The sequence below is a fragment of the Trichechus manatus genome, unplaced genomic scaffold, assembly GCF_000243295.1.
Source record: "Trichechus manatus latirostris isolate Lorelei unplaced genomic scaffold, TriManLat1.0 scaffold00240, whole genome shotgun sequence".
NCBI lineage: Eukaryota > Metazoa > Chordata > Mammalia > Sirenia > Trichechidae > Trichechus > Trichechus manatus.
In genome coordinates, this window is record NW_004444176.1 from 2,951,329 (window position 1) to 2,978,834 (window position 27,506).

General features: G+C 37.9%; 1 protein-coding gene and 2 pseudogenes across 1 annotated transcript; all 3 read left to right on the plus strand.

Moving 5' to 3' along the window:
* LOC101351458 (olfactory receptor 5B3-like) overlaps positions 1 to 5,053 on the plus strand; it is a 13,504-nt pseudogene extending 8,451 nt beyond the window's left edge.
* Positions 5,054 to 22,388: 17,335 nt separating this feature from the next.
* On the plus strand, positions 22,389 to 23,339 carry LOC101351726 (olfactory receptor 5B3-like). The gene has a single exon (XM_004389345.2). The coding sequence runs from the start codon at positions 22,395 to 22,397 to the stop codon at positions 23,337 to 23,339; it is 945 nt and encodes a 314-aa protein (XP_004389402.1). The 5' UTR covers positions 22,389 to 22,394.
* Positions 23,340 to 24,131: 792 nt separating this feature from the next.
* LOC101351979 (olfactory receptor 5B17-like) lies at positions 24,132 to 25,268 on the plus strand (annotated as a pseudogene).
* Positions 25,269 to 27,506: the final 2,238 nt, after the last annotated feature.

The window sequence follows — 27,506 nt, forward strand, 5'->3', positions numbered from 1 at the left end:
AAAAAAAAAAAAAAAAAAATGGTTGCAGAACCATTGACAGAGAACTGCCAGAAATTCAAGCCGGATTCAGAAGAGGATGTGGAACCAGGGATATCATTGTTGATGTCAGATGGATCTTAACTGAAAGCAGAGAATACCAGAAAGATGTTTATCTGTGTTTTATTGACTACGAAAAGGCATTCAACTGTGTGGATCATAACAAATTGTGGATAACATTGTAAATAATGGGAATGCCAGAACACTTAATTGTGCTTGTGAGGAACCTGTACATAAACCAAGAGGCAGTCATTTGAACAGAACAAGGGGATACTGAATGGTTTAAAGTCAGGAAAGGTGTATATCAGGATTGTATCCTTTCACCATACTTATTCAATCTGCAAGCTGAAAAAATAATCATGATGAAGAATGAGCATCAGGATTGGAGGAAGACTCATTAACAACCTGCGATATGCAGATGACACAACCTTGCTTGCTGAAACCGAAGAGGACTTGAAGTACTTACTGAAGAAGGTCCAAGACTACAGCCTTCAATATGGATTACACCTTAACATAAAGAAAACAAAAATCTTCACAAATGGACCAATAAGCAACATCATGATAAACAGAGAAAATATTGATGTTGTCATGGATTTCTTTTTACTTGGACCCACAATCAATGCCCACGGAAGTAGCAGTCAAGAAGTCAAATCACATATTGCATTAGTCTAATCTACTGCAGAAGACCTCTTTAAAGTGTTAAAAAGCAAAGATGTCACTTTTAGGACTAAGGTGCACCTGACCCAAGCCATGGTGATTTCAATTGCGTCATATGCCTTCAAAAGCTGTACAATGAATAAGGAAGACAGAAGAAGAATCGACGTATTTGAATTATGGTGTGGGTGAAGAATACTGAATACATCGTTGACTTCCAAAAGAACGAACAATTCTGTCTTGGAAGAAATACAGCCAGAATTCTCCTTAGAAGCAAGCATGGCAGGACTTTGTCTCATGTACTTTGGACATGTTATCAGGAGGGACCAGTCTCTGGAGAAGGACATCATGCTTGGTAAAGTGGAGGGTCAGCAAAAAACAAAAAAGGAAGACCCTCTACAACATGGAGTGACAAAGTGGCTGGAATACCAGGCCCAAACATAGCGACAATTGTGAGGATGGCACAGGGCGGGGCCGTGTTTTGCTCTGTTGTACATAGTGTTGGAACTGACAGGATGGCACCTAACAACAACGACCACAACCATCTTTTCCTGCCTTAGAGAACTTGGAAACTTTTGACCAGTATCTGAGTGCTTCTCTAACAGTATTTATGCATTATTCCATGGCTGAATTTCTGATTTCAAACTCACAATTCAGAATTGTCTCTCTCTTTTCATCAGGGATCAAGGTAAGCTTTTTTTTTTCTTTTCATATACAATTTTAGCAAGAAGTATAATCCATGAAAAAGCATTGGAAAAGCTTTATCTATCTGTGTTATATGAGTTCAGCTTAGATGTTTTAAATGTTTTTGTAAAACAGTTATGTAAGGTTGTAATATAAACGTCAAAATTTCCTTCAGTAGAGAGTTTAGTAATACTTAGGAAACATCACATTGCTTTCCCAAAGAAGATGAGAGAAAAAAAGGGATACAGGATGTTATGATTGAATAGGTGGTATTTTAATCATGTTCATTATCTATTGGCCTCTAATTGAAGGTTAAAAAAAAAAGAAGAAAAAGAAGTGAAATGATTCTTCTTTAACCCGTGCCGTGGAGTTGATTCCAACTCACAGCCACCGTATAGGACAGAGCAGATCTGCCCCATAGGGTTTTCAAAGCTGTAATCTTTACGGAAGCCGAATGCCACATCTTTCTCCTGTCGAGCTGCTGGCGGGTTTGAACTGCCAATCATTCACTTAGCAGCCAAGTGTTTAACCACTGCACTACTGAGAGCACATCTTAATTCTGACTACACCCACATATCAACAGCTTAATAGGCACGTGTGGCTAATGGCCATCATATAGGATAACACAGCTTTAATCAGTTATAGATATTAATTTTTGCATGTGCTAGATATCACACTTAATTTTTTTATGAGATTGTAATAATTTTTCCAGTTTTTTCTCTTTCAGCAGTGGAACAGCTGGTGGGTTTGAACCACCGGCCTTTAAATTAGAGCCAAGTGCTTAACCACCGCACTACCGGAGCTCCTTTAAGCTATAGATGGGTCCTAATAAATTAGCAAGACCCTTACTCCATGATGACTTCTTTTCCAGAATTTCAGCCTTATTATTGCTAGCACATCTGCAGATGCTGACAGTGAGGTGGCTAAATGCACAGGCTTTTCATTTTGGTCAGAATTGGGTTTAAGTCTTGAATCTTTCTCATACTAGCTGTGTAATTTTAGAGTATTGCATAATGTCTTGAATCCTTCATGGTAAAATAGGAATACTACTACTGCATACCTTATAAATTTATTGTAAAGTTAATTGAAAAGCTATGTGTCTATATCCATAAATTTATCATTGGACTGGTTGTTGAACATACCGTATGCCAACAGTGGTTACATGTGTCAAAGTCTGGCAAACATAAGACCTTTATAAGCTAGGCTTGTGAAGTGAAGCTGTGAAAGAATTCGAAGGAAAATGATAGAAAATAGTGGTTAGCAGAAGATCGATGCTCTGCCAAAGACCTCAATTCAAATAAAAGATGTAAAATATTCTGCTTGCACAAGAACAGGTTTAAATTAAAAATTTAAAAACATGGAGCTCGCCAGCAGAACAGCGATGCAGATAAAATACACCCATGATCTATGTGCTTTCAACCCTTGGTTTCTGTGATTCAGCTATGGGATGATAATAATGAGAGAAAGAATGAGTTTAAGAAAATGAAACTCTTTCAATCCAAGATAAAATATGTATTTCAAGGATGAAATTAAGCAAAAGAATGGCTCATACAGAATGGCTGACACAGCCACCCATAAGGGCTGGAGAGCACTGAGGAACACTGGTGCGTGAGGAAAGGCAAACTGAAGATACAGTCTACCAGACTTCAAAACTCACGCACACCTTGAAGCCTGAAAGTTGCCACTCACCTTCCCCAAGTCATTATAGAGGGTTTCATTCCTTTCTAATAAGAATATTACACCAAACACTAACACTAATCAGGATATTATTTAAAACCTGGCATTTTATTGTCTTTTGTGCATTATCTCATTTAATTCTCACAATAATACCTTGAAGTAGGTCTCACTACGATCTTTAGTTTACAGATGGAGAAAATAAGGCTCCGAGAAGTTAGGTCAGAACCAGTGACTCCTACGTAGTTAATGATTGTGCTGATATTTGAATGCATATGAGCCTCTTCCCAGATCCCAAGCTCTATACCCAATGCTATGCCTTGCCTTCTCCTCAGAATTGCCTTTGCAGCTTGTACATGCCCCTCCTGCTGCAGTTATACCACTGTATCTACTATATATATATCTATCAGTTACTTCACTGTGGAACCACAGACATTGAGTTTAGACTAATGGAAACAATGAGTAATTTTAAATTGAGTGGAATGCAGTTTGATTTAAATTCAGTTAAGACCTTTGGACTCTGGGTGCACCTCTGCCTGGATCCTAAACTTGGCTTTGCCAGTTAATATGTATGTAAATATGAGTAAATTACTCAACCTTTTGTTAAATTGAAGTATCACCTAATCAACCTCATAGAGTTGTTGAAAGAAAGAAATGAATACGCATATAGAGTGTCTAGAGCAGTCGGGGATGTGAGTGATATAAAAGTGTAAGTTTTCATGAGGCTCAGGAAAACTGAATTGGCACCTAATGCCATTCCAGAATGTCATGTTGGCCAAATTATTACATTTTCTACAGCTGAGTTTAAAATTTTATAAAATACAAAATCGGACAGATAACCCATGAAGATGGTTCAGCTTCAACAGTTTGTAACTCTATAGATAATTTATGCAATAAATTTTGTGGTGAAACCCATGCTTTATGTATGGAGAATCTTGAAATACAAATTACTGCTATAATGAAATAAAGCACATGATATTTATACAATTCAATCTCACTGCAATCTCTTTTCTGTTTAACACTCTGTTCTTTTATTCCTCATTGCTACAGAGCATCTCTTGATTCCCAAATAAGGCCAATGGAGAATAGACAGAAGTCACTCAGTTCATCCTGTGAGGACTAACCAATGCCCCGGAGCTTCAGTTCCCCCTCTTTATAATATTCATTCTCATTTACTTCATCAACGTGCTTGGGAAACTGGGGGTGACCATGTTGATTTTGTTGGAGTCTCATCTCCACACTCCCATGTATTTTTTCCTCAGTAACCTCTCTGTGGTGGAGTTTTGTTACTCTTAAGCTGTCACTCCCACAGGGTTGACTGTGTTCCTCACAGGAGACAATGTTATCTCCTACAATGCATGTGCTGCACAGATGTTCTTTTTTGCAGTATTTGCTTCTGTGGAAAATTTCAATAGTCAATGGCCTACAATTGCTACTCAGCAGTGTGTAAACCTTTATATCACACCATGACAATGGCAACAGGTATGTGTGCACGCCTGGCCATAGACTCCCATGTCATTGGTTTCCTGAATGCCACCATCCACTTTGGGAATACCTTCGGTCTTTCTTTCTGTATGCCCAGTGTGGTCCAGCACTTTTTCTGTGATACTCCAGCAGTCATGGTTCTCTCTTGCTCTGATAGACATGTTAGTGAAACGGTTCTTGTTATGTGGAGAGTTTCACCATCTTATTTGCTCTGCTTATCTTGATTTTTTATCTGTTCATATTTATAACCATCCTTAAGATGCACTCCGCTGAAGGATACCAGAAGGCTTTATTCACCTGTACTTCTTACTTCATTGCAGTCTTCATCTTCTATGGCACAGTCATATTCATGTACCTACATGCCAGCTCCAGTCATTCCACAGACACAGGTAAAATGACATCCACATTCTGTACTATGGTCATCCTTATGCTAAAACCTCTGGTCTACAACCTAAGGAACAAGGAGGTCAAGAGCACACTCAAGAAAGTCGTTGAAAAGACAAAACTGTCCCTCGGCTAAACTTTTAACAGTGTAGAATCTACAACAACCTAGTTTCATACTTCTCAGATCTTCTCTGTGTAATGTCTCACATTTCAAAGCCCACACTGCACGTAGATTCCTAAGGTGATACCTTTACCTCCTCAAAGTCTGTTGTCTAGAAAAAACAAAATAAAACAAAAAATATATTATGTCCAGAAATGTAACCTCTGAGCAAGAATGGCTCAGGAAGAACTTAAGAACTTAAGAATTTTTTGCTTGTCAAAAATGATAATTGGCTTATTCACATATTCTCTACCATGTGCCAGTCTAAGCGTATATGTCAAACAGGGCACACATAAGCCCATGAATAAAAGCATATGCAAGAAATGGGAAATTGGTTAAATGAGGTAAATGGAATGTGGCTTGTTTTTAATAAAACAATTTAAAATAATCAATTGGGGTATCAGAATACAAACTCATGTCTAATCTTACTTATTTCTCTACTTGAATAACTATTCCCAGAGTTCAAAATGAAGAAAAAGATGATACTTTTTTTTTAATAAAGGTACAGTATTTGCTTATCATTGGTATATTTTAGCCAGAGCTATACGAGTTGGAGTTGACTCGAAGACAATGGGTTGGGTTTTTTGGTTTATTATATCTTATGGGGGTTAATATTTCTGACTACACTAAATCACTTGGTAGTAGCAGTATGTTCACATGATAATTCTCAAAAGGAAAGAGGCCACAGTACAAGAAGAGGAGATTAATAATAAAGACATTTTCAGTTTATCTATGTATGACTGTTAACTCCTCACATTTTGTAACAAGCACGCACCTACTGAGGTTAATGACATTAACTGTCTTTCTTACTGGAAATGATATTAAGTGGCTAATTTACTCATTCATGGATAGTTTAGTTGTGGTTGAGCTACATCACCTCTTATCACTCACCTTGTCAATCACCTCACTCCATTCATACTGAATTCCTTGCTATTCCTGGAAAATTCTAAGCATGTTCCTGTCTCAAGGCTGTTTACTTGCTATTCCCTCTGCTTGGAATGTTCCCTCTCTCCCTTTAGGTCTCTGCTTAAACGTTGCCCTATCATAGTCATCCCACAGCCTGCTGGGTCCTGTCCCCTTCAAACTATTTTTCATAGTTCTGATCATTACTCAACTATTATCGTTTATGTTTTCACCTGTTCACCTAGCTTCCCTAACTAGAGTGTACACTCCACAAGAGTAGTGGCTTTGTCTGCTTTACTAAGAACTTCACCTTCAATACATTAATTATGGCCTGGTTTATGCTAACATCTCTATAAACATTTGTTAAGCTAATGAATGGATGAATTGATCAAGCTTAGTTCAGCTGTCAGTATATTTGAAACACTGATATTTATAGTTCATTACCCATAATACAACTTCTTTAGAAAAGGATTTTGGAGCATTTTATGAGATAGGGCTGTTTGTTTGTGTGTGTGTGTTTGTGTGTGTGTTTATCTACCTTCTCTCTCCGTTCTTGCAGTTCCCACTTCTCTATCAATTAATTTTTGGAAATCACTCAGTTGAGTGGAGCATCTCAAACCATCTTAATTTTGTTCATTAGGAATGATTTCTCATAAAAAGTAGCAAGTAATAAATGAAGTGAATTTTATAAAGTAAATTACAAAAAAAAAAAAAAAGAAAGCATGGCACTCTAAGAAGTTTCCTACGTGATTCAACTTGCAAAATTCCTTCATACATGCTCATGATTCACTGAACTCCAATGATTTTAAACGTTCCTAGAGAATGTAAGCACGGCAACACTTATCAGCAATAAACATAACCTACTTCAATATGTTAATATCATACACAGTAATTATGTATTTGATTTTGATCCTCAGATGAGCTCAATTCTATAATAAAACTACTAAAAGGACTTTGCACCCATGTCTTCCTTTTCTCTCTCTGTCGAGCAAATGACACCTGTTACCACCTCCAGTGGAGGAGTCAAATCACATGGAGGATAGTATCTCACTCCAAAGTTTGCACCAAAAAAGACATGACTCACATAGACACTGGATGGAACAATTCTTTGCTCACACAGAGAAGAGACAGAGAAAGATCAGCTTCAGTAGTGGGCGTCGGTCCACCATGTCCAGCAGGTCTTGCTCCTGCTGCAGGAGAAGGACCCTGTTCTTTCCCTGCCAGGCACAGATATAGCAGTGGGGTTGGCCAGGTGTTGTACAATGCACACACTTAGGTAACAGTTTCCGAGAATGTTGACAGGTACTCATATCAAGAAGAGAGGGACGTGCTGCTAGACCTCTATTTGCTATGGGAATTATTTTGGCTCAAGACATCCCAGAAAGGGAGTCAGCCCACACTCTCATCTCAACCAAGAAACTAGGTCAACACATTTTGTCCTAGGCACAAAGTTCATTTGTGGGTCACAGGGAAAGGCTGTAGGTTGCACTCAGACTATGCCCTTCCACAATTTTTATAAAATCAGAGGCATTCAACTTGTCAAAATTTATAAAATTGTTCTAGAATGTCCTAACAGAGTTATGCTGATACTAATGGGCACATCGTGGTATAACACCAATGTCTCACTCTGGCTCTAAAGTCTGTGAACTTGGTGTTTCTTCTTGGAATCATTTTTCGTTTATTATTTTAATGTATTTTTTTATATTTTAAATTAATTTGAGATTTTTAAAAAGCTTGCAGAGATATTATTTATACAGTTCCCACATTTACCACACCCAGTTTCCCTATTGTTAATATCATATTTTTTACCAGGATACTTTTGTTAAGACTAAGACACCAACATTGGTACATTACTATCATCTAAACTTCAGAACTTATTTGGATTTTATTATTTTCCCACTAACATCTTTTCTCTCTCCCAGGATTCGATCCAGGATACAACATTGCATATACTTGTCATGTTTTCTTACTCTCCTCTGATCTGTGACAGTTTCTCAGGCTTTGTTTTTTATGAATTTGACTGTTTTGAGGAGTACTGGTCAGACATTTTGTGGAATGTCTGTAAATTTGTGTTTGTCTGATGTTTTTCTTCCCCCTTTGTTAGACCAGGGTTTTACGTTTGGAGGAAGAATAAATAATATCCTTCACATCATGTTAGCAGATGTGAACATGTCAAAATATGACTTGTCACTGTGGATGTTAAGCTTGATCGCTGGGCCAAGATATTTTTGTCAGGTTCTCCATTGTAAAGTTACATCCCACCCCCCCTTCATAATCTATTCTTCAGAAGAAAGTCCAGCTCACACTCAGGGCAGCTAAGAACTATACTACATGTCCTGAGACTTAGTGTGTGAGTCTAAATACATTATTTAGAATTCTTCTGTAGGAAAGATTTTTTATTTATGTACATATATATGAACTCAAGTATATTTGCTTTATACTCTGAGTTATTTATTTCATTGTTCAAATTGTTCTACTTTTAGCCATTGGGAGTACTTTCAGTTTGACTCCTGTGTGCTTTTGACACTGCTCAGTCCTTTTTTAACTCTCTTTCTTTTTCTTTTTTTTAGTTCTTCCTTACTTCCTAGAACTACAGTAGAGTCAATGTTCATTTTGTATTTTCACTTTTCCAGCCCTAAAATCAGCTATTTATCCACAGAGTCCTGCTTGCTTTTATTGTTGGTATTGTTAGTTGCCATCTACTCAGTTCCAACTCATAGCAACCCTATGTACAACAAGACGAAACACTGCTGCCCTCACAATCATTGCTATGTTTGAGCCCATTGCTGCAGCCACTGTGTCAATCTATCTCATTGAGGGTCTTCCTCTTTTTCACTGACCCTCTACTTTACAAAGTATGATGTCTTTCTCCAGGGATTGTTCTCTCCTGATAACATGTCTAACATGACAAAGTTTCACCATCCTCCATTCTAAGGAGCATTCTGGCTGTACTTCTTCCAAGACATAATTTTTGTTCTTCTGGTAGTTCTTGGTATATTCAACATTCTTCACCAACACCAAAATTCAAATGCATCACTTCTTATTCAGTCTTCCTTATTCATTGTTCAGTTTTTGCATACACATGAGGAGATTGAAAATACCATGCCTTGGGTCAGGAGCACCTTAGTCCTCAGAGTGACATCTTTGCTTTGTAACACTCTGAAGAGGTCTTTTGCAGCAGATTTGTCCAATGACAAAGTATTATAATGAGATGTGCAGAACCTGGAGTTTGAAAACCAGAAGGGAAGACATGTTCTTCATTTCAAAGCTGAAAGAACTGAAGAAAAAAATTCAAGCCTCGAGCTGCAATATTTAAGGTAGAGAAGCAAAACCAGTAAAGCATATAAATATATACAGAGAGAGATTTATATCAAAGAAATGGCTCACGTGGTTGTAGAGCCATGGGTCAAGCTGGAGGCTTCTCCTGATTCATGCAGCTGCTGGGGCTGGTGGACCCAAGATCAACAGGTCAGAGAGCAGGGCTGTTGCTCACTGGTGTGAAGATTGAGAACTCCCAAGATCAGCAGGTAAGACTGCAGGTAAGCTGCTAACTCAGGTCCCAAGAACCAGAGGTCAGACTAAAGGGAGCCAGACACAGGATACAGAGTGAGCCAAAGCCATCAGCCTTGACAGAATGTCCACTTATATTCAATGCAGGCCACACCTCAAGGAAACTCCCTTCCAACTGACTGACTACTCACAGCAGGTGCCATTGTGGGGGTGATCACAACATCATAGGACCGCCAAACCACTGAAAATCATGGCCAGCCAAGCTGACACATAATCTTAACCATCACAGACTCCATGAGCAAAAAGATTGAAAGACACAGGAAACATCAAAAGAAGATGGAAGGAATACACAGAGTAACTGTACCAAAAAGAATTGATCAATGTTCAACCATTTGAGGAGGTAGGATATGATCAAGAACCAATAATACTGAACGAGGAAGTCCAACCTGCACTGAAGGCATTGGCGTAAGACAAGGCTCCAAGAATTGATGGAATACCAGTTGAGATGTTCCAGCAAACAAATGCAACCCTGGAAGCACTCATCATCTATTCCAAGAAATTTGGAACACAGCTACCTGGCCAACTGACTGGAAGATGTCCACATACATGCCCATTCCAAAGAATGGGGATTAAATAGAATGCGGACACTTTCAAACAATATAATTAATATCACACATAAGTAAAATTTTGCCTATGATAATTCAGAAATGATGGCAGCAGTACATCAACAGGGAACTGCCAGAAGTTCAAGCTGGAATCAGAATAGGGCATGGGAACAAGGGATGTCATAGCTGATGTCAGGTGGATCTTGGCTGAAAGCAGAGAATACCGGAAAAATTTTTACCTATGTTTTATTGACTACATAAAGGCATTTGACTGTGTGGATTATAAAAAATTATGGATAACATTGTGAAGAATGAGAATTTCAGAACACTTAATTGTACTTATACAGAACCTGTACATAGGCCAAGAGGCAGTTGTTTAAATAGAACAAGGGAATACTGCATGCTTTAAAATCAGGAAAGGACTATAAAACAAAAAATAATACACATGAGGAATGTACTTCTTAATTCAATCAGATGTATGAGACCAAATGGTCAGCTGCTGTCCAAAAGCTGAATGAGAAGGCAAGAAGGGATAGGAACTGGTTGAATTGACACAAGGAAACGGGTGGAAAGGCAGAGTGTGCTGTCACATTGTAGGGATTGCAAATAATGTCACAAAACAACATGTGTATCAATTTTTGAATGAAAAATTAACTTGAGCTGTAAACTTTCACCTAAAGAACAATTTAAAAAAATTTTGACTATACTCCATTAAGTTCATTGACAAACTTTTCAATCCTGTGTGCCTGTGCACATATGTGGAGCATGCATGCTCTTCTATTCATGGGTATGTGGGTGCCCCTGTTTCACATGTGTGTTTACGTTGCCAAGTGGTAGAGAAAACGCATGCAGAACAAGTGAATAAATCAAATGCCATTATAAGGTTTTTTAAATGCAGGCCTTGGCAACATTTTTTGTGATATAGGCTCATAGCAAATCCTCAGTTTGGAGGAAGGCCTGAATGTGTATTCAGAGCTCTTCACATTCATATGAGTAAATTAATGACCAAAGGGACTCTACATACAGTTTGATCTCTACAATGATGTCATGAGGAGTCATCTTGGGATTTCAGATGCTGACAAGTGTGAATGAGAAGGGAGTTTTAGAGGCACTGCGCACTCAGTGGACCAGGCCCCGATGGGGGCATCCACAGCTCCTCATTCCAATTATCTTGTGAAGAAACCATTGACCTGCCTGTGGGGACAGGCAGCATACTAGTATAAGTGAGCACGTGGGTGCATTTGCATTACTTGTTGTCATTGCTTCTTATTTTTTAAGATATGATTTCCTTAAAGTGAATATATCCTCATAGTATTTAGTTCTGGGAGTTTGGTTAAAAATACGAAGTCATGTAACCACCCAACAAATCAAAATACAAACAGTTCCATCCACCCCTAAATTCCCCCATGTTCCTTTGTGGCCAAGCTCTCCCATCCCCACAGCTTCTGGCAAGCACTGATCTGCTGACCCTCTGTATAGTTTGGCTTTTCTAGAATGTCATATAAATGATACAGTGTTTAACCCTTTGAGTTCAGCTTCCTTTGCTTAGCATAATGAAATTGAAATTCATACTCTTTCTTGCTTGTTCCCTTTAAAAAAAAACCCGCTTTACTAAGATGAAATTTACACGTCATAAAATTCACCAGTTTAATGTATACAACTCACTGGTTTTTAGTATATTTATAAATCTGTGTAATAATCACCTTAAGTTAATTTTTTTTAACATTTACATCACCTCAAAAAGAACACACATATCCAATTAGTCAATACCCACCCAAGTTTTCCCTCCCCCAGCCCTAGAAAACCACAGGTCTACTTTTTATCTCTATAGATTTTCTCAGTGTCAACATTTCATATAAGTAGAATCATGCGTTGTGTAATAATGTGATCATTTGTGACATATTTCTTTCATTTAGCGTAAAGATTTCGAGGTTTGTTCCTGTTGTAGCACGTGTCAGTACGGTATTTCTTTTTGTTGCCTAATAATGTGGATATACCTCATTATGTTTATTCATTCCTGACTTGACAGACTTTTGAGTGTATCCAATATTTGGCCAATGTGTCTATGAACATGCATGTACAAATCTTTGTGTTTACATGTGTTTTTCTTCCTCCTGGTTAGATGCCTATATACCTGGGTCATATAGTAACTCTATGTCTGATATGTTAAAAGCCTGCCAAACTGTCTGTCAAAGTGTCTGTACCATTTTATATTCCTACCAGCAGTAATCCGCTACATCCTTGTCAACACTCATTATTGCCTGTTTTTTACTCTAGCCATCCCAAAGCAAAAAACAAAAAACATTGCCATTGAGTAGATGCTGACTCATAGTGACCATATAGGACCAAGTAGAACTACCCTATAGGGTTTCCAAGGCTGAAATCTTTACTGAAGCTGACTGCCACATCTTTCTCCTGTAAAGAGGCTGGTGGGTTCTAACCACCGACCTTTCAGTTAGTAGTTGAGTGCTTGACCACTGTGCCACCAGGGCTCTTTTTTAGCTATACTAGTTAGTGTTGAGTGGTAATTCATGGTGGTTTTGGATTGCATTTCCTACTATTGTCTTCATTTGCTTATTAGCTATTCATTTATCTTTTTTGGAAAAAAAATCTATATTAAAAACTTTTCCTCATTTTTAATTAGGTTATTTCTCTCAGTATTATTATTGGCAGGACTTCTTATTAATATGTGATATGCAAATTCATTTTCCCATACTTCAGTTGCATATTCACCTTTGTAATGGTGATAGTTGAAGGATAAATGTTTTTATTTTTGGTGAGGTCCAATTTATCATTTTTTTTATTACTTTGGGCTTTTGATGTTGTATTCAAGAAAAAAAAAAAAAAGCCTAACCCAAGGTCTTCAAGATTTGCTCCATTGTTTCCTTTTAAAAGATTTATGGAGTCAAATCAAGTACATCTGTGAAAAGAGATGATGGAGAAGCTCAATATCATCAGTCAGAACAAGGCCAGGGACTGCATGTGAAACAGACCACCAGTAGCTCATATGCAAGTTCAGGTTGAAACTGAAGAAAACCAAAACAAATCCATGAGAGCCAAAGTACAACCTTGAATATACCCCACCTGAGTTTAGAGACCATCTCAAGAATAGATTTGATGCACTGAATGCTAATGACTGAAAACCAGACAAGTTCTGGGATGACATCAAGGACATGATACATGAAGAAAGAAAAAGCTCATAAAAAGACAGAAAAGAAAGAGAAGACCAAAATGGATGTCAGAAGAGACTCTGAAACTTGCTCTTGAACGTAGAGTAGCTAAAGAGAAAGGAAAAAATGATGAAGTAAAAGAGCTGAACAGAAGATTTCAAAGAGCTGCTCGAGAAGGCAAAGTAAAGTATTATAATGAAATGTGCAAAGACCTGGAGTTAGACAACCAAAAGGGAAGAACATGCTCAGAATTTCTCAGTCTGAAAGAACTGAAGAAGAAATTCAAGCCTCGAGTGCAATATTGAAGGATTCTACGGAGAAAATATTGAAAGACGCAGGAAGCATCAAAAGAAGATGGAAAGTCATCACAATGGGACCAAAGCAAGGGCTAAAAAGTCCATTTTGAAGGACAGAGTAGCTGGGGCTAGGGCCTGGGGGCCATAGTTTCAGGGGATATCTTTGTCATAACAAAGTTTATTAGGAAAATGCTCTGCATCACACTTGGTGAGCGGTGTCTTCGGTCTTAAAAGCTTGCAGGCAGCCATCTAAGATGTATCAATTGGTCCCATCCCACTTGGAGCAAAGGAGAATGAAGAAAACCAAAGTCACAAAGAAAATATTAGCCCAAGAGAGTAAAGGACCCCACAAACCAAAGACTCCACCAGCCTGAGACCAGAAGAACTAGATGCCCAGCTACCACCAATGACCGCCCTGACAGGGAACAAAACAGAGAGTCCTGGATGGAGTGGGATAAAAATGTGGAGCAGAACTCAAATTCACATAAAAGACCAGACAATTGTCTGACAGAGACTGGAATAACCCCTGAAACTATGGCCCCCAGACACTCTGTTAACCTAGAACTGAAACCATTCCCAAAGCTCACTCTTCAAAGATTAGACAGGACCATAAAACAAAAAATAATACACTTGAGGAGTGTGCTTCTTAGTTCAATCAGATACACTAGACAAAATGTCTGGAAGTAGGATGAGAAGGCAGGAAGGGACAGGAACTGGTTGAATGGACACAGGGAACCTGGAGTGGAAAGAGGGAGTGTGCTGTCACATAGTGAGGATGGCAACTAATGTCACAAAACAATATGTGTATAAATTTTTGTATGAGAAATTAACTTGAGCTATAAACTTGCATCTAAAGCACAATAAAAAAAGGAAACAGAAAGAATACACAGAATTACTGTACCAGAAAGAGTTAGTCATCGTTCAACCATTTCAGGAGGTAGGATATGATTAAGAAATGATGGTACTGAAGAAAGAAGTTTAAGCCGCACTGAAAGCATTGGTGAACAACAAGGATTCAGTAACTGATGGAATACCAGCTAAGATGTTTCAACAAACAGATGCAACACTGGAAACACTCACTTGTCTATGCCAAGAAATTTGTAAGACAGCTACCTGGCCAACTGACTGGAAGACATCTATATCCATGCCCATTCCAAAGAAAGGTGATCCAATGGAATGTGGAAATTATCGAACAGTAGCATTAATATCCCATACAAGCAAAATTTTGTGGAAGATAATTCTTAAATCGACATGTATCACAATTTTGAGTAAATTTTTTTAGTACAATGTGAGGTAGGGGTCTCAAATTGCTCATTTTGGTGGGGATATCCATTTATCTCAGCATCGTTTGTTGAAAGTCTATTTTTTTCTATTTAAATATCTTGTCATTTCTGTGAAAAATCTGTAGACTATCAATGTGAGGGGTTATTTCTGGGCTCTCAATTCTATTCCATTGATCTATATGTCTGTTCTTATAACAGTACTACACTGTCTTGATTATTGTAGTTTGGTAGCAAATTTGAAATCACCAACCTTCTTCATCTTTTTCAAGATTGTTTTGGTTATTCTGGGTCCATTGAATTTCCATATGAATTTTAGGATCAATTACATCTCTCTTGCTGTTTTCAAGATTCTCTCTTGGAGACCACTATTATAAAAACTCAAGAAAAGTTTTACACATAGAAAGAAACAATCTTTGATGGTTACGAGGGAGGGGAGTGTTGGGGGGAATATCATTAACTAGATAGTAGATAAGTGTTAACTTTGGTGAAGGGAAAGATAGTGCACAATATAGAAGAAGTCAGCACAACTTGTCTAAGGCAAAGTCATAGAAGCTTCATAGACATATCCTAACACCCTGAGGGACTGAGTTACTGGGGCTGAGGGCTGGAGACCATGGTCGCACAGGTCATCTAGGTCAACTGGCATGACAAAGTTCATAAAGAAAATATTCTACATCCAACATTGGTGAGTAGCATCTGGGGTATTAAAAGCTTGTGAGTGGACATCTAAGATACATCTACTGGTCCCATCCCATTCGGAGCAAAGGAGAATAAAGAAAACCAAAGACACAAGGGAAATAATAGTTCAAATGACTAATGGACCACAAGTACCCCAGCCTCCACCAGCCTGAGCCCAGAAAAACTAGGTGGTGCCCAGCTACCACCATCAACTGCTCTGACAGGGATCACAATAAACGGTCCTGAAAAGAGTGAGAGAAAAATGTAGAACAAAATTCAAATTCACCAAAAAAAAAAAAAGACCACTTACTGATCTGACAGAGACCAGAAGAACCCCCTTTTAACTCAGAACTGAAGCCGCTCCTAAGGTTCACCCTTCTGCCAAAGATTAAATAGGTCTATAAAACAAATAATAACACATGTGAGGAATGTGTTTCTTAGTTCAATCATGCATATGAGACCAAAAGGGCAACACCTATCCAAAAGCAATGACGAGAAGGTAGGAAGGGACAGGAAAAATGGACAAATGAAAGCCGGGAATTGGGGTGTGGAAGCGGTGAGTGTTGACACATCATGGGAATTGCAACCAATGTCACAAAACAATTTGTGTATAAATTGTTGAATGAGAAACTAATTTGCTCCATAAAGTTTCACCTAAAACATAATAGTAATAAAAAAAAGATTTTGTATTTGGCTTTTGACAGTTTGCGTATATTGTGTCTTGATGTGGATTTCTTTCTTTTTTTATTCAATTGGAGTTGGTTTAATTTCATGGATGTGTGGGTTCTTATCTTTTATCAAATTTGGGAAGTTTTCAGCCATTATTACTTCAAATATTCTTTCATCTGTCTGCTCAAATCTGCTGTTGAATCCCTCTAGAGAATTTTTATTTTAGTTTTTGTATATTCTGGGTATGCATTTCTGTTGGTTTATTTTATAATTATTATCTCTTTATTGATATTATTTATTTGTTGAGACATCATTTCCCTGGTGTCCTTTAGTTATTCGTTGGTGGTTTTCTTACCTTTCTTTCTAATCATAATTAATATTTTTGTTTAGTAATTCCAATATCTGTACTTCCTCAACTTCTGTTTCTGTGCATTTTATTTTTCCTGAGAATGGCACACATTTTCTTCTTCCTTTGCATATCTTTTATTTTGTTGTTGAAACTGAACGTTTTGAATGTGGTAACTCTGGAAATCAAATTCTTTCCTGTACACAGGATTTAGGTTTGTTGTTGTATTCTGTAATAGTTATTTCTTTAGTGACTTTTCTAACCTAATTTTAAAAATTGCTTTTTTGTCATATGTTGTCTCTGATATCTGTTCCTTTAGCTTGTGCTCAGCTACAGGCTTGACAGAGATTCCCTTAAACCTATGTCTAAATCATGATTTTCTTGATTCATTTTTCACTTGATTACTATAAACCTATCACTATTTTTCAGAGTTCTAACAAAGTTGATTGTAACACTTTTTGCTCCTTTTTTTTTTCTGGTGTTTCTATGGCAGAACACATATATGCAATCTCATATTATCTTCCTGATGTTCAAATGAAATCCAAACCTATTTTCACACAAAAAACTTTAGGCAAGTGTTTAATGGGACTTTATTTGTACTGGAACCAACACAAATGTCTCTCAACTGGGGAACTGATAAACAGTCTGTGGTGTCAAATAATGAAATAAAACTCAACAATAAAATGGATTCCACTACTAATACAGGTAACAATATGGCTGGATCTCAAATGCATTATGCTAAGTGGAAGACACTAGAGTTGAAGCTACATACACTAGGATTCTGTTTATATGAAAATCTTGCAAAGGCAAAACTATATGGAGACAATACAGTTTAGTGGTTGCCAGGGGAAGTGGTCAGGAAAATAGGTTTACCACAAAGAATGTCTGGAAATTTGTTTAGGTGATGAAACTGTTCTATATTGTGATTGCCATAGTGGTTACATGATCATATTTGACCAAAGTCTTACAACTATACACTATAAAGTATGAATATTACTGTATGTAAATTATACTTCCATTAGAAAATAAAAAATAAGAAATGGCAACAAGTAATGCATAAAATTATGTGCATACTAAACATATCCATCTAGGCCACCACAGGCAGTATAATTACCTTTTCCCTGGGAAAATGAGATGAGGAGCTATAAATGCCCTCATAGGGGGCATCCCCTGAGAGCTCTAGGTCTTTATAACTCCCTCCTGGTTTCCATGCATTAGCTTCTGAAACTGCAACATCACCCATGTGACATCAGTTGGAGAGACCAGACTGTGTGCAGACCCACTTTGGTGATCATTCATTCAAATTAATGCTAATAGTTGTTAGCACACATACCAACCTTCCCCCAACTGAGCATTTGCACCAAATCTTTAACCACATCCAGGGAAACACCCTCAAAGAAAATCATATTTAATGACTTGAAAATAGTAGCCCCTTCATGAGTTGTTTTATAGGCCTTTCCTCATTTGCTCTTCACAGCCATAATTCTGTGAATTACATGGGGAACATATTTATTTATGCTTGTCTTACAAATAAGTAGAAGGTAAGTAACCATTCTAAGAGCAGAAAAAGAATGCATGGTTAATGAATGACTTCAACCCAGGTTCATGGCTGCAAGTTAATGTTCTTTCCTCCATCTCTCCTTGCCTTAGAGACCTTGGAACCCTTTGACCAGTATGTGAGAGAGAAATTCTCTAATAGTATTTATGCATTATTCCATGGCTGAATTTCTGATTTTGAACTCACAATTCAGAATTGCCTTTCTCTTTTTAACAGGAATCAAGGTAAGTTCTTTATTTCAAGAACAATTTTAGTGATCACTGTAATTCATGCAAAATCAGTGGGGAAGTTAGCTATAACATGCATTATTTGATACCAGAATAAGATATTTTAAACACTTTTCTAAAACAATGAGGTAAGGCTGGCTTATAAATGTTAAAACTTCTATCAGTGGGGAGTTTAGTGACACTTATGAAATATCATGTCACTTTCCAAAAGAGATGAGCAAGAAAAACAAAAATAGGATAGATGATACTCTAATTGAGTAGATGGTAATTTCATCTTGTTCACTATTGTTGGCCTCTAAATGAAGGTAAATGCCTCTAATTGAAGGCTTAAAAAAAAAAAAAGAGAGAATGAAATGACACTTGTTTAAGCAATAGAAGCGTGCTAATTGAATTAGCAAGACCCATACTCCATTTTAACCTTTATTTCATAATCTCACCCTTATTATTACTAGTAAATCTACGAATGCAGACAATGAGGTGGCTAATAGCCAGGCTTTTATTTGTTTGGAAACCCTGGTGGTGTGGTAAAGAGCTACAGCTGCTAATCAAAAGGTCAGCAATTTCAATCCACCAGCCCTCCTTGGAAACCCTATGGGGCAACTGCTCTGCCCTAGAGGGTCGCTATGAGTTGGAATTGACTCAATGACAATGGGTTGTTTTTTTTTTATTTGTTCAGAACTGGTTTCAAATCTTGAATCCTCCTCGTAATCACTATATAATTGTAGAGTATAGCATAACTTATTGAATCCTTAATGGTAAAATGGGAATAATAACACTAGATAACACTAGAGAAATTTTAATGTTATTGTGAGAGTTAATTGAAAAGGTATGTATCTATATACATATATTGTCGCTGGTTGTTTACCGTAAGTATGCTTAAAGTGGTTATGTGTTAAATGCTGGCAAACATAAGACCTTAATAAGCCAGGCTTATAAAGTGAAGCTATGAAAGGATTAGGAGGAAGATGGTACAGGGTAGCAGTTAGCAGAGGATGGATGTCCTACCCAAGACGTCAAATTAAAATAAAAAATGTAAAATATTGTGCCTTCACAAGAAAAGATTCAAATAAAAAAATTGAAAACATGGAGCTCGCCAGCAGAACAGATATGCAGGCAAAATGCACCTATAATCTATGGGCTTTCAACCTTTGATCTCTGTGATTCAGCTATGGGATGACAGTAATGAGAGAAAGAATGTGTTTAAGAAAATGAGACTTTTTCAACTCAAGCTAAAATATAGATTTCAAGAGAGAAATTAAGTAAAAGAATGCTTCACACAGAAATACTGGCACAGCCCTTGTCATGGATTGAATCATGTCCCCCAAAAATATCTGTCAGCTTGGCTAGGTCATGACTCCCAGTATCATATGATTGTGTAATCTGATGTGATTTCCTTATGTGTTGTAAACTCTGTCACTATGATGAGGTTATACTGATGAGGTATACAAGATTGGATTGTGGCTTAATCCAATCTCGTCTGAGATGTAAAAGAGAGAAGTGAACAGAGACACAGGGGAACCTCATACCACCAAAAAAGTGCTGCCAGGAGCAGAGCGCTTCCTTTGGACCTGAGGTTCCTGTGCTGAGATGCTCTCAAACCAAAAGAAGACTGATGGCATCACAAGGACCTTCCTCTAGAGCCGACAGAGAGAGAAAGCCTTCTCCTGGAGCTGATGCCCTGAATTTGGACTTGTCGCTTCCTGGACTGTGAGAGAATAAATTTTTCTTTGTTGAAGCCATCCACTTGTGGTATTTCTGTTACAGCAGCACTAGATGACTAAGATGGCCCTCATATGGGATGGAGTACCCTGAGAAACACTAGGGCCACAGGATATCTCAGTGGACCTAGTATGTGAGGAAGGGCAGATGTTAAAAACTCACACACATTTTAGAGACTTGTATGTTGTCACCCACCTTTCACAAAACCAACATAAAGGCCATCCTTGCATTCTAATATGGTATCATATGTTATACCTAGCACTAACACTAAATGAGATGTTGCATTTGGCAAATCTGCTGCAGAAGACCTTTTTAAAGTGTTAAAAAGGAAATATGTCACTTTGATGACTAAAGTGCACCTGATCCAAGCCATGGTATTTTCAAATGACTCATATGCATACAAAAGCTGAACAATGAAAAAGGAAGACCAAAGAAGAATTGATGCATTCAAATTTGGTGTTGGCAAAGAATACTGAATATTCTATGGACTGCTAGGAGGAGAAGAAGTCTGTCTTGGAGGCAGTACAGCCAGAATGCTCCTTAGAAGCGAGAATGATGAGACTTTGTCTTGCTTATTTTGGACGTGTTATCAGGAGAGGCCAACCACTAGAGAAAGACATCATGCCTGGTAAAGTAGAAGGTCAGCAAAAAAGAGGGAGACCCTCAATGAGACGAATTGACACAGTGGCTGAACAATGGGCTCTAACATAGCAACGATTGTGAAGATGGTGCAAGATGAAGCAGTGTTTTGTTCTGCTGTACGTAGCATTGCTATGAGTCAGAACTGACTTGACAGCACCTAACAACAACAGCAGCACTAATCAGGCTATGCTGAACACTCAATTTTATTCATTGTCTTTTATGCATTATCTCATTTAATTCTCACAATAACACCTTGAAGCAGGTGTCACTACCATCTTTATTTTAAAGATGGAGGAAATGGGGCTGTACGAAGTTAGGTTAGGACCAATGACTGCTAGGTATTCAATGATAGAGCTGATATTGAACACATATGCACCTTTTCACTGCACCGAACCTCTATGCCCAATGCCAAGTCTTTCCTTCAGAACTGTCTTTGCTGGTTTTACGTGTACCTACTACTGCAGTTATACCACCCTATCTACTATCCATATATCTCTTAGCTATTTCACTGTGTTATCCCGAACGTAGAGTTTGGACCAATGGGGACAGTGAGTAATTTTAAACTGATTTTGATTCAATTTGATTTAATTTTAGTTAAGATCACTGAGAATACATATGCCTGGATCCTAAGCACAGCTTTACCACTTAATATTTCTGTAAACATGAATAAATTTCTCAATCTTTCATGCCTCATAAGTTAAGTGGGGATAACAACTAGTCAACTTCATATGGTTGTTGAAAGGAATACATGAATATGCATGTAAAGTGTTTAGAGCAATGACTGGCAAATGAGCAATATAAAAGTGTAAGTTTTCACTAGGCTTGGGAAAACTGAATTGGCAATTCATGTCATTCCTGACATGTCATCCTGGTGTAGTTATTACATTTTCTACAACTTAGTTTAAAATTTTACAAAAGTTAAAAGTCAAGGAGATGATCCATGAATTCCTTAAGTGTCTTAGTCATCTAGTGCTGCTGTAACAGAATACCACAAGTAGATGGCTTTAACAAAGAGAAGTTTATTCTCTCAGTCCAGTAGGCTACAAGTCCAGATTCAGGCATCAGCTCCAGGAAAAGGCTCTCTCTCTCTTTCTCTGTTAGTCCTGGAGGAAGGTCCTCGTCATCATCAGTCTTCACCTGGACTAGGAGGTTCTCTGCGCAGGAACCTCAGGTCCAAAGGACACGCTCTGCTCCTGGTGCTTCTTTCTTGGTGGTATGATGCCCCCCCATTCTCTGCTTGCCTCCCTCCCTTTCCTTTTATCTCTTGTAAGAGATAAAAGGTGGTGCAGACCACACCCCAGGGAGACTCCCTTTACATTGGATCAGGGATGTGACCTGGGTTAGGGTGGTATTACAATTCCACCCTAATCCTTTTTAATGTAAAATTACAATCACAAAATGGAGGACAACCACGCAACACTGGGAATCATGGCCTAGCCAAACTGATAAACACATTTTTGGGGGGACACAATTCAATCCACGACATTAAGCTTCTACTGTTAGTAACTGTGTAGATAATTTAAGCACTAAATTTCGTGGTCAAGCCCATGTTTTTTGTGTGGAGAATCTTGAAATACAAATTATTGTTAAAATGAAATAAAGTATGTAGTATTTATATATTTCAATTTTACTACAATCTCTTTTCTGTTTAATGCTCTGTTTTTTTAATCTTTATTGCTACAGAGCATCGCCTGATTCTGAAATATTGTCAATGGAGAACAGTACAGAAGTGACTCAGTTCATTCTGCTAGGACTAACCAACGCCCTTGAACTGCAGATCCTTTTTTTAATCTTATTCACTCTCATTTACCTTATCAGTTTGTTTGGGAACCTGGGGATGATCATGCTGATCCTGCTGGACTCTCAGTTGCACACTCCCATGTACTTTTTCCTCAGTAACCTCTCTCTGGTGGACTTTGGTTACTCCTCAGCTGTCACTCCTAAGGTCATCGCTGGGCTCCTCGTGGGAGACAATGTTATCTCCTACAATGCGTGTGCAGCTCAAATGTTCTTTTTTGTAGCCTTTGCCACTACAGAAAGTTACCTCTTGACTTCAATGGCCTATGACCGCTACGCAGCAGTGTGTAAACCCCTCTATTACACCACCACCATGACAACAAGTGTGTGTGCTTGTCTGGCTGTAGGTTCCTATATCTGTGGTTTCCTAAATGCCTCCATCCACACTGGCAACACGTTCAGTCTCTCCTTCTGTATGTCCAATGTGGTCCATCACTTTTTCTGTGACCTTCCAGCAGTCATGGTTCTCTCTTGCTCTGATAGATATGTTAGTGAGTTGGTACTTGTTTTTGTGGTGAGCTTCAATATATTTTTTACTCTTCTGGTTATACTGATTTCTTACCTTTTCATATTTTTCACCATACTTAAGATGCAATCAGCTGAGGGATACTGGAAAGCTTTATCCACCTGTGCTTCTCACCTCACTGCTGTCTGCATCTTCTACGGGACATGCATCTTCATGTACATGCAGCCCAGCTCCAGTCATTCCATGGACACAGATAAAATGTCATCTGTGTTCTATGCTATGGTCATCCCCATGCTGAACCCTCTGGTCTATAGCCTGAGGAACAAGGAGGTCAAGAGCACATTCAAGAAGGTTGTTGAGGAGGCAAAATTGTCTCTAGGCTTAATCTTGTAACCCTGTAGGATCCATAACAATCCAGTTTTATTCCTTTCAGATCTTCTCTGTGTAATGGCACACACTTCAAGGCCCAAACTGTAACTATAAAAAGTCTGTTGTCTAGGAAAAAAAAAAATGTCCAGAAGTATAATACTTGAATGAGAATGGGATTCTTGTAAAAATTTTAGTATTTTGCTTCAAACTCTTGCTAATTACATTTGATTTATTCACATGTTCCATACACATGTTCTCTACCATATACCATTGTAAGCATGTATGTCCTTAGGGACACACAAGTCCTTGATTAGAAGCATATGCAAGGATCCTATGGGAATTTGTTAAATGAGATAAAAGGAATGTGGCTAGTTTTTAATAAAACAAATTAAAATAACCAATTGAGATATCAGAATACAATGGCAATAGTTTTTTTTGTTTTTTAAATACACATAACGTGCCTGGCATGTGAGCACTGTAGAAGTGTAACCTGTTAGTAGACTTAAAAGATCAGATTTGGGAGATCAGTTCATTCCAAGTCTGTGATCTTGGATAAGTCATATTCTTTCCTGCAACTCAATTTACTTACATATAAAACTAAAGTTTGATAAGTGATCCATGAAGATCCTTCAGCTTTAACAGTATGTAACTTGTAGATAAGTTATCTACTGAATTGTGTTTTCATGCTCATGCTTTAGACCGGGAGAATACCAAAGAATAAATTATTGCCATAATAAAATAATGCACAGGATAGTTATACATTTTAATTTCTGCACAATTATTTTTTGTTTACTACTCTGTTTCTTCATTTCTCACTGCTACAGAACATTTTGTGATTTCCAAATAACATCCATAGAGAACAACACAGAGGGGGCTGAATTCATCCTACTAGGACTAATCAGTGCTTCAGAATTGAGGATCTCACTCATTATATTTACCCCGATGTACATCATCACAGTAGATGGGAACCTGGGGATGATTGGGTTGATTTTGTTAGACTCTCTCCTACATACTCCTATGTTCTTTTTCCTCAGTAACCTCTTTCTAGTGGACTTTTGTTACTCCTTAGCAGTCACTCCAAAGGTCCTGATTAGGTTCCTCATAGAAGACGAAGTTATCTCCTGCAATGCATGTGCTGTTCAGATATTTTTCTTTGCAGTCTTCGCCGCTGCAGAAAGTTACCTCTTAGCCTTAATGGCCTGTGACTGGTATGTAGTAATGTGTAAACCCGTACATTTCACCACCACCATGACGACAGGTATGTGTTCATCTGGCCATAGGCTGCTACGTATGCCGTTTTCTGAATGCATCCATCCAGATTGGAGACACATTCCATCTCTCTTTCTGTATGTTCAGTGTGATCTTCCACTTTTTCTATGATATTCCAGTAGTCATGACTCTGTCTTGCTCTGATAAACACATTAGTGAGTTGGTTCTCTTTCTTATATCAAGTTTCAATGTGTTTTTTGCTCTTCAGGTTATCTTGATTTCCTACCTGTTCGTATTTATCATCACCCTGAAGATGGACTCAGTTGAGGGATATCAGAAGGTTTTATCCATGTATGCTTCTCATCTCATTGCAGTCCCCATATTTGATGGAAATGTCATTATATTGTACTTACAGCCAAGTTCTGACTCTGCAGGAGAAAGATGTGACACTCTGCTTCTGTAAAGATTTACAGCCTTGGAAAACCTATATGGCAGTTGTACTTTACCCTATAGGGTCGCTATGAGTTGGAATTGACTTGAGAGCAGTGGTTTTTGTTTTTTGGTTTTTTTTTATAACCAAGTTCTATTCATTCCATGGATACCAACAAAATAGCATCTGTGTTCTACACTATGGCCATCCCCATGCTGAACCCTATAGTCAATAGTCTGAGGAAAAAGAAGGTGAAGGGTGCATTCAGGAAGGTTGTTGAGGAGACAAAATTGTCTCTAGGTTTAACCTTTTAATAATATACAATCTACAAAGTGATATTTTCATCCCTCTAAGATTTTCTCCATACAATAACAGAAATGCTAAGGGCCTTAGAGGGTATTAGAATAATGTTATTTTTTGTTGGCTCATGTTATCTATAAATAAATAATTATAACATTTCAATAAATTAATTTTTCTATCATTAATTAGTAATTTGGTAAGAGAATGTTCACAATTTTTTTTACCTCATTCTTATATGATTATCAACTCTTCACATTCTGTTAAAAAAAAAAGTTGGTTGAGAATGATAATAATGTTAACTATTTTTTTTGCCTGAAAATGTTTAGAAAAAGATCAGTCGTTGTGCAACAATTAAGCAAACGGCAGCTAACTGGAAAGTTGGCAGTTTGAACTCACCCAGCAGCTCCGCAAAAGAATGACTTCGTCTAATTCTATAAAGATTACTTCAAAACCAAACCCATTGTTGTCGAGTCAATTCCGACTCATAGGACAGAATAGAACTGCCCCATATGGTTTCCAAGGCTGTGATCTTTATGGAAACTGGCTGCCACATCTTTCTCCTGTGTAGCGGCTAGTGGGTTCAAACTGCTGACCTTTTGGTTAGCAGCCGAGCACTTAACCACTGGGCCACAAGGGCTCCTTAGCATAGGAAACCAAATGGGACAGTTCTACTCTGACACATCGGGTCACTATAAGTCAGAATCGACTCTATGGCACCCAACAACAAATTTTGTTTTATTTTATTTTGTATTTTTTAAAATAATTTTTTATTGAGTTTTTTGTAAAAGTTTACATGCCAGTTAGGTTCCCATTTGACAATTTCCACACAAATTGTTCAGTGACTTTAGTTACATTTATCACAATGTGTCAACATTCTCTTCGTGTTCAATTTGTTCCCTTTCCAGTACTCTAGTTTCCCTGCTCCCTTATCATCTCATCTTTTTTTCTTTATTTTTTTTATTATTGTACTTTAGATGAAGGTTTACCGAGCAAACTAGCTTCTCATTAAACAAATAGTACACATATTGTTTTGTGACATTGGTTACCAACTCCACAACATGTCAACACTCTCCCTTCCAGACCTTGGTTTCCCTATTATCAGCTTTCCTGTCCCCTCCTTCCTTCTAGTCCTTGCCCCTCAGCTGGTGTGTCGCTTTCTTCTTGTTTTGTTTTATGGGCCTGTCTAATCTTTGACTGAAGGGCGAACCTCAGAAGAGGCTTCATTACTGAGCTAAAAGGGTGTCCAGGGGCCATAGTCTCAGGGTTTCTCCAGTCTCTGTCAGACTAGTAAGTCTGGTCTTTTTTTGTGAGTTAGAATTTTGTTCTACATTTTTCTCTAGCTCTGGGACCCTCTATTGTGCTCCCTGTCAGAGCAGTCAGAGGTGGCAGCTGGGTACCATCTACTTAGTTGTGCTGAACTCAGTCTGGTGGAGGCTGTGGACATCAGGTTCCAGGGAGTAAGACCTGATATTTGGGGACCATTACTGAACTTATTGCAGATTTATTTTCATTATGCTACTGCATGTACATCACACAGATTGTCTGAGAAGATGATGCCACGTTACACATGGTCATTCAAAGTTACAGGCTACTGTAGGCTTCGACATCAGTAGCTGCAACTGCTGGAGCCCATTGCCTCCTCAGTCACTATGGCAAGAGAAGAGACAACTGGATGGTTGTTCATATGCTTTAACCCACCCAGAAATGACGTACGTCATTTCTTCACACAATTCAATGCCTAGGAAAAGTATATATCTCTGCCTAGCAGCAAAGTGGCAGGCACACATGGGGAAACAGTTGGAATGTTTGAGTACCATTATTTGTGTGATCTATATGCTACATCAACATTTATAAATAATGAAATAATAGTATTTAATCTTGTATCACCTGATAAGTGCTAGGTATTATATATACAAAAATACATATATATATATATATATATATATACCACACACATATATATATATACACATATACATATACATATTTTATAGTTCTTAGGTACCATCTAGTTGGTTCCAACCCATAATGACCCTATGAACAACAGAATGAAACACTGTCTGGTTCTGCACCATCCTCACAATCATTGCTATGTTTGAGGCCATTGTTGCAGCCATTGTGTCAATCCATCTCATTGAGGGTATTCCTCTTTTTTGCTGACCTTCAACTTTACCAAGCATGATATCCTCCTCCAGGGATTGGTCCCTCTTGATAATATGTCCAAAGTACATAAGATGAAGTCTCACTATCCT